Below are 7,653 nucleotides of genomic sequence, written 5' to 3'. Positions count from 1 at the left end.
CAAGGCTCAATGTCCTCTGTGAGCTGCGGACTAGCATTGGCCGTGCTTCTCCCAAGATCCTCAGAAGCAGGGAGCTGGCCAGACCGGGTCTTCTCTTGGGGTTCCCGGCCTAAGGCACAGGGCCTCCCAGAAGAAGGCCCCACCCAAACTGCACCCCTCCCTATCCACCAGTTGGGAGGAACCTGGCCTTTCCACCCTCCACCCTCCCCACCCAGGCACCAGTGACTCAGAAAACCTGGTTTTCAGTCTCAGTTCTATCCAGGACAACCTTCTTCCCTCCCTGGTCTGTACCCTGGCTCCCAGACCCTTCGAGTGCTGAGTTTTCCTGATTCCCTTTCAGACATTTAGAACTCTAGGCCTCAAGGCCTATTTATTTTACACACACACACACACACACACACATCTATGTATGTATATATACACACACACATACATAGTTCAGTGATTCTCAAACAGGGCTAGCAGGGGCAGCCGATTCCTGGCACTAAGAGAGTATGGAGAAATCAACCATCTGGGCTGGTGGGCTCACTGTGCCAGGCTTGGAGAAATGCCAGCTCCTGCGGCAGTCTTCCTGGGGTCCCCGGCCTGCTGGCCGAGCTCCTGTGCCCCAGGGGTCCACCAGAGGTGGGGGCTGGGGATGGAGGCCCAGGCAGGCCGGACTGGCAGATGGCACACACCAGAAGCAGGGTCCGACTTCCCGCTGTGTCTGTGGCCCATCCTTGGGGGGGCATCGCTGGCTCTGGGAGTCCTGATGGGGGCTGGGCTGGGCACTAGAGCAGAGAATGGGAGGCTGAGAGGTGGGGTGGAGCACAGAGAGGCAGCCAGGCTTCCTGTCTGCCCCGCCCACCCCGCCCACCTGAGCCAAGCGCGGCTCCCTAATCCAGCAGCTGCTTGATGCACCAGCAGCACAGAAGGATGTAGACGACCTCCTTCAGGGTCTGCTGCAGGCCCTCCCATCCTGTGCCCATCTTCCAGACAGGCACCGGGAGCCCGGTGTCCCGCAGGGCCCTTCGGAAGGAGAACGGCAGGGCCTGTGCCAGGGGCTGTGTCCGGGGCTGCATGTGGGGCGGCAGCTCTGAGGCATGTGGGAGCCGCCTCCAGTCTTTTATCAACAGTGTCCCCACCCCCTCAGACCTCATGACTCTGGGGACAAAGGCCCCCGGGTCAGCACAGGGAAGGTTCTGGGCCCAAGAACGGGCTGAGTCAGCCTCTATGGACAGGGATGGAGGCTGGGGTTAGGAGGGGGAGGGAGGGCCCAGCCACGGCATCCTCCGTCCTCTGCAGCCAAGCCCGCTCAGCTTCCAGCCTGCGTCTCAAGACCCCGGGCCCGGCCTGTGTTGCCTGCCCCCCGCCCGCTTGGCACAAGTCCCTGCTCCTGCCCTCTGGTGGGCTCCTGCTGAGGCTGGCATTCAGAACCTTCAGTGTGGGCTCCTTTCCAGTCTGTCCTCCACGCACCCCCCACCCCTGGCCCCCCGCGCGGGAGCACTGCCAGCTCAGAGGTGACAGAGCCCAGTGCTCTCTTGCTTCTCCCGTCCCCTGGCACAGGAAGACAGCCAGAACAGCGGCACACGAGAGGTACAGTTTATTGACCATTGACCGGCGACAACCCAGGACAGCCTCCTTCCCCGCTCCTGCAGGGGGCAGGCCTGCGAGGTCAAGTACGGGAGTTCCGCTCCTCATCCTCATTCTCCAGTAGGTAGGCTGGGTGGTAGGTGGGCTGTCCTCCCGGGGTCAGGTACTTCAGGGCCGGGTTCCGCACCGTGTTCTCCCGGCCCCCCAGCGACGTGTAGCTGGAGCCGGGAGAAGGGAGGCAAGTGTGGGGGGTGGCTCTCCCTCCCCCAGCACCCCGTCTTCCCCACAGCCGTTCTCCCCCAACACCCTTACCCTCGGTCGTACAGGATACAGTACGGGACAAACAGCTGACGCAGGAAGTCCCAGATATCTCTGTAGGTCCAGTCCTGGGAGGTCAGAGTGGAGTCACCAACTCTCCCTCATTTACCCCTTTCCACCTGGGAAGGGGCCCACCTACGCCCCTTCTGCTTCTTGGCCCCCAAGGGAGGGCCCCTATCAGATTCTCTGTCGGCCACGCAACGTGAACGAGAAAGCCTTCATCCTGCCCCCCAGCCCCCTCCACGGCGTGTGTCCGTGTGAGGCAGCAGGACACACCACGCGGCGAGGGAAAGGGGCTCTAACTGCCCCGTCTGACGGGGGACCTGAACGTGCTTGGTGCGGTCAGGAACTGAAGGTCGAACTTTCATGGCCACAGAGTTCATCCTTTTAAAGTCCACCATTTAGTGGTTTTTGGTAATTCCTTATTTCACTCTAGCAAGCTGCACTCTGAGAAGCGGGTGGCTAGCAGCCACCATACGGGACAGCACAGACCTAGCGGGAGAAAGCACAGGCCTGCCCTCGGTGTTCAGTAAAGAACGCCCAGCAGGCTCAATGAGCCGACGGCACGGCCTCCCTCGGAAGATGGGGTTCTTCATCTGAGCCCCAGGCTCCAACCTCTCCCACGTGGGGAAGCCAGGGCGCACGATGGACAGGGCTTGGGATTGGAGGCCCCACAGCCTCTGCCCCGTTACCAGCAGTGGGCTGACGCGCATGAAGGCTGGCCAGCCAGGGTCGGTGGGGCTGAAAGGGCAGAGGCTGCGGGAGTAGGGGTCCGTGCGGCGGGTGCCCATCAGGACAGCCTCCAGCTGGGGGTGCCGCGTCTGCAGCTCGCTCAGGGCCTGCTTCATGTCGCCCTCGGCCTCCAGGACCTGCAGGTTGTACCTGGAAGGGAGAGGGCTGTGGTCAGAAGTGGGCACTGCGGAACCCCCCTCGGAGCCCCAGCCTCCGGGCCCCCGAGTACCTCTTGATGGTGTCCTGTAGGAACTGCTCCAGCTCTGGGAAAGGAGAGACGCTGCGGACATACAGGATCTGGAGGGGTTCCTGAGCACCAGGGCATTTCCTGGGTGGGAAGGGCACACTGGCTTGCGAGCGGGCAGGGAGATGCTCTCACACCGTTCACACTGTTCCCTCTGGCACCCCCCCGATGGACAGCCTCCCATTCTCTGCTCTCCGTGTCCTTCCCATCCAAGAGAACCCGCTTCCTCTGGGAAGCCCATTCTGAACTCTCACTTCTCAGATCGGGAGCACATAGCCCCATTTCGGGCATGTGAATGTCACCTCCCCAATAGGACTGTGACCTCCCAGTGGCTGGTCAGGATGGTGGCCTTCACGTCCACACCCAGGGCCACACACATGTCAGAAGCTCAATAAATGTGGTGGGGGAACAGAACTGGAGGTCACCAGTTCACCCTCCCAGCCCCCATCCAGCTGCCCTTTCCCTCCCTGCTTCCTCGGGTGAGGAGCTAGACGGGGGCAGATGGGCACCTCTGAGGTCCCGCCCCCAGGGGTCGGCTCACCGCTGCACGGCCGCGTGGAAGAGGTGCAGGAGTGCGGTGCAGTCCTTGCCTCCGTTGAAGCCCACGCAGAGGCGGGTGAGGTCGTACCGAGCCAGCGCAGTCTCGATGGTCTGCAGGGCGCCTGCCACCTTCTCCCCCAGAGAAGACCCTGTGAGCACACAGACAAGAAGCCATCAGATGGATGCACGTGGCTGTCAGAGGACAGTGCGGGCCACGCGGCTCTTGCTTAAAGTCTCCGTGGCTTCCCAGTGTCGGGGCGCTGGCTGGACTCCCTCATGCCCTTCAGGGTGTGCCCCCACCGGCCCTACAGCCCCACCTCAGTGCCTTCCCTCTGGGGGCCCTGGTTTCCTTCCACTCCCCTAATTTGCACACGGTTTGCTCTCGCCAACCTCCCGGTCAGGCCCAATCCTCCTTACCACTCCACTCACAAGGCACTTGCCCACTAGATTGTATGTAATATGTACCCAGGTCAGAGCTGACCTCCTGGCCCTGGAGGCCCCTCGTCACCGACATCTCGTGCCCGGGTACCTTTCTTGTTACGCGCCTGGCCCAGAAGGGCACGGTGTACGACTGTCCTGTCGAGCTACGCCCCTCCTACCCAGCACGGTGCTTCAGACAGCACACACGCGGCCTGCATTTACTGCGGGGCCATCTGCCACCCGCTCCCGGATTTGCAGGAAGCCTCCAACAGCCCCGGCGTTCCTGAGGCCTAGGGAGTCCCCCGGCCTGCCGCAAGCAGCCGCTCCCCACCAAGGCCCCTACCTGATTCTGCGAGTTTGTACACGGCCTCACTGGCCTGCTGCACGGCGTCGGGCACGTAGGGGACCAGAGACCCCGGGGGCAGACGGGCGGTCAGGTAGGCCAGGCATTCCTCCAGGGGCCCTTCCTCCTCTGCGTCCAGCGTCAGCTTCACCTGATAGTAGTTGCTGCCCCAGTCAGGATAAGAGCCCAGGCCGAGCCTGCGTCCGAAGTGGGCCTGGGCCTCGGCCAAGATGGGGGCGATAGAGGCCTCGTCGGCGGCCACATAGAGCTCCCGCAGGTGGAACTGCACAGCTGTGTTTTGGAACAGCCCCTTCAGCCCCTCCAGCACCCTCCGCAGCAGCTCTGGAATGCCTGGGAAGAGGTAGACGTTTCGGACGGAGACCAGCGGGAATTTGAAGGGCCGGCCTGTCTGAGGATCTGTGCCGTAGTGCAGGCGGGCGGAGGAGGGCACGAGAGACAGCTTCTCCCAGCCCTTCCCTCCGAGGGCCTTGATGGCGGCTTCCAGCTCAGGGTGTGGCTTGAGCTCGTCCCCAAAGGCCTGTGCTACTGCCTCGAAGGTCACGTCGTCGTGAGTGGGGCCGATGCCCCCTGCCGTGAGGACGTGGGTGAAGCGGCTGGAGAAAGAAGTGACCTCAGCCGCAATGGTGGCAACCTCATCAGGCACAACAGAGACTCGGCACACTTGGACCCCCAGGGAGCGCAGTGTCCGGCACAGAAAGTAGGTGTTGGTGTCCTGAGTGTGTCCCTGAGAGATGAGACGGGGACGGTGAGTGTCAATGCCGTGGGGATGAAGCACAAAGGGAGGGGGCAACAGATGCATCTGCCTGATGCTGGGGCACTGTGTTCTTGGGGGGGAGCTGCCTTGGGGGACCACACAGCCTGGACTGGGCACGGGAGTGAGAAAACCACGGGAACAGTCAGGGATGGCATGATCCACCTTGGGCCTCCCTCTCTGCACTTTGACCTTGACCTCGACCTCGTCTCTGCTCATGGATTCCATGGTTAGTTCTCTGTGGACAATCGCTCAGTTCCTCACCAACCCTGACAGTGTAGTCCCCTGGCTCCACGGACTTACTCGGCATCTCCACCATATTCCTGGCTGTTGTCACTTTGGTCAGTGGCTCCCCAGACACTGTCCACAGCCAGTCGGGCCCTGCTGCTGTCAACTCTACTGAAACGTCTCCCCGTCTGCTCTCTTCTCTCTGTCCCTACTGCCACCACGCAGGTCCCTGGCACCTTATATCTGGACAGTGGCGATAGCCCCCTGGCCAGGCTCCCAGCCTCCAGTCACAGCACTCTGCCCCAGGCCTCCTGACTAACCTTTCTAATGTGCTGCCATGATTGCTCCACTCTTGGGCTCAAAAGCCATGTGTTGTTTCCAACCATGTACAGAATAAAGTTCAAATTCCTTTGCAGAATTTTTGAGGCTGTCTGTCTCTGGTGTGTATCCAACGTTCCTTCCCAGCCCCATCTCCTTCTACTTCTCTACAGGGAGCTTAGCAGGTAAGGGTTACTCTGGAGGAAGAGAAAATGGGGTTGGAATCCCACCTCCACCAGTCCCGAGCTCTGTAGTCTTGGGCAAGCTTCTTGGTCTCATAATCTATTAACTGAGATTTATAATAAAAGTATTAAACCTCATGGGAATGTTGTAAGGATCAGAAAGACCGCATATGTGATCTAATCAGCACACTGCGAGACGCTAGTAAACACTCAAAAGAGAAGGGTCAATATTGCTATTACAAACCTGATGCCTACCATGACTTCTCCTGAGACTTCCCTGATTGTTCAAAAGGGATTTCTTCCATCTACTACTTTCCTTCTATTTTGCTTACTCACTCTGCTGAATGCCTTGGGTCATTTTCCCAACAGACTGGCTAGAACTCTTCCATGAGAGCACTGCACCCACACCTCCTTTACCCCATGGACTCACGTGGTTTCTGTAAAGCCCCTCCCACCGCTATAAACTGCTTGGCAAATTTTAGCAACTTTGCTACAAGTTTTCAACAGAGTAACTGAAAGAACGATGGGTCACTTTCCCTCTAATAGGCTGGACTCACTCCAGGACTCTACTGCGGCAAGGGGGCTCCCACCCGGGGCGGCCTCCCCTCAACAGGAAGTGCAGCAGGCTCTTAAGGACAGGACCGCACCCTCCCCCCTCTTCTGGCCCAGACACACCTTGAGGATCTCATCTCCAACAATGATGATGCCCGCCGTCACGCTGCGCCCTGGGGGAGGTTCAAAGGCCCTAGATGCCATGGTCCTGCCTTCTCTGCCCCTCTGCAAGGCCCTCCAGGAGCCACCCAGGGCCCCAAATAGGGGTCGAAAGCACGGGAGTCGCGCCAGGTCTACAGGGCACTGGGGGCCATAGCCTGAAAATAGGGGGTTCTGGGGTCAAGGGAACCTGGAGGAGCCAGAGAGGACAATGGGGGAGCAGGAGTGCACGTTCGTCCTTAGAGGAAGACCTCGCAGGCCCTTGACAGGACTCCTTTATCCCCGCCTGTAAGAAACGTGTTCTGAAACCCCAGCCCTGTCCTCTTCACGCCTTCTAAGCTTGGCTCTAGGCTCCCTTAAATGTCCTGCTCTCCCGAGCACCTACCCCTTTGAATATGTCTTCTGCGCGCCGAGCTCGGCTCCTCTAGTCGGCTAGAGCTCGGCCATCTGCACCTTCAAATGCCTCCTCTCCTTGGGGCACCTGTTCCTTTAAGTGTCTCGACTCCTTTTAAACTACCCCCCGTTCCCGCTCCGCCCCGGACCGGAGCTCAGGCGCCTCTCCCGCAGGCGTCCGCACCCTTTCTGGCCTGGAGTCCCGACTCCCGGCCACGGTGCAGCCCGCCTCGCTCTCCCAGGTCCCCACCTGCCTCTCGTGCCCTTCCCCTGCTCGTGCCCTCTGCTCCCGCACGTACCGGGCGGCGTCCGCACGCAGAGTCCCGCCTTACACCCGTACCTGCTCACAGCAGTTGGTCACCTTGGCTGTCGCTCAGACGACTTCCAAGGGCCTATTGGTGCAGCCGGCTGTCGCTCGCCCGCCTTAGCTAGGGGGCGGGAGGAGCGCCGGGTTGTCATTGGCGACAAGCACGTGGTCACCCCCACCCGGAACTGCGGGGGCCGGGCCGCCGGCGGGGGGCGGGGCGGGGCCGGGCCCCACGGACCTGGGGCGCGGAAGGGGCGGTGGTGGGCGGTGCTCCAGGGACTTTGGGGTGCGCTTTGTGGGGCTGCAAGTAAAGGGAGGCGTGACTCTCACTTCTGTCCTGTTTTCAAATTCTTGTGTGCAGGTGCTGTCAGGCACTAACCCTAATTCTAGGCGCAGGGGCTGTTGCCAGAGGGATTTTACACTGTGCGGCATGCAAGTTGGAGGGACACCAAGTGTCAGCACTCATGAGGTAGGAAGATCTTGGAGGTGAGTTTTCATTCACCTCTATTATAAACGATAAAGCTATATATTTAACCCTCTTGACAAGAAAAAGCCTTGCCGCCCCCCCCCCCC

At 60.6% G+C, this 7,653-nt stretch overlaps 2 protein-coding genes across 7 annotated transcripts in view; both read right to left on the bottom strand.

Moving 5' to 3' along the window:
* Nucleotides 1-862: 862 nt before the first annotated feature.
* LOC121103679 (lens epithelial cell protein LEP503-like) lies at nucleotides 863-1,061 on the bottom strand. The gene has a single exon (XM_040634562.1). It carries the CDS (start codon nucleotides 1,059-1,061, stop codon nucleotides 876-878), a length of 186 nt encoding a protein of 61 aa, XP_040490496.1. The 3' UTR covers nucleotides 863-875.
* Nucleotides 1,062-1,567: 506 nt separating this feature from the next.
* Nucleotides 1,568-7,653, bottom strand: part of FLAD1 (flavin adenine dinucleotide synthetase 1) — a 7,050-nt gene continuing 964 nt past the window's right edge. For 2 of the 6 annotated variants that reach the window (XM_040635735.1, XM_040635736.1), the window contains 6 exons: nucleotides 4,170-4,914; nucleotides 3,408-3,555; nucleotides 2,852-2,950; nucleotides 2,583-2,772; nucleotides 1,885-1,958; nucleotides 1,568-1,790 (listed from right to left, as the gene is read on the bottom strand). In XM_040635735.1, coding sequence (XP_040491669.1) covers nucleotides 1,655-1,790; nucleotides 1,885-1,958; nucleotides 2,583-2,772; nucleotides 2,852-2,950; nucleotides 3,408-3,555; nucleotides 4,170-4,914 — 1,392 coding nt within the window. In that variant the 3' untranslated portion in view covers nucleotides 1,568-1,654. Of the gene's footprint in view, nucleotides 1,791-1,884; nucleotides 1,959-2,582; nucleotides 2,773-2,851; nucleotides 2,951-3,407; nucleotides 3,556-4,169; nucleotides 4,915-5,489; nucleotides 5,685-6,344; nucleotides 7,064-7,653 lie in introns of those variants that run through there. The other 4 variants (XM_008696593.2, XM_008696592.2, XM_008696594.2 and 1 more) reach the window with 4 other exon arrangements.

Source organism: Ursus maritimus, unplaced genomic scaffold (assembly GCF_017311325.1).
Source record: "Ursus maritimus isolate PB19 unplaced genomic scaffold, ASM1731132v1 scaffold_2, whole genome shotgun sequence".
In the NCBI taxonomy this organism is placed as follows: Eukaryota; Metazoa; Chordata; class Mammalia; order Carnivora; family Ursidae; genus Ursus; species Ursus maritimus.
The sequence above is the reverse complement of the archived record's forward strand: the minus strand, read 5'-3'. Positions and strand labels throughout refer to the sequence as shown.

Bases quoted from the DNA above. Each gene is read 5' to 3' on its own strand.
- LOC121103679 (XM_040634562.1), bottom strand. From the start codon at position 1,061: ATGCAGCCCCGGACACAGCCCCTGGCACAGGCCCTGCCGTTCTCCTTC.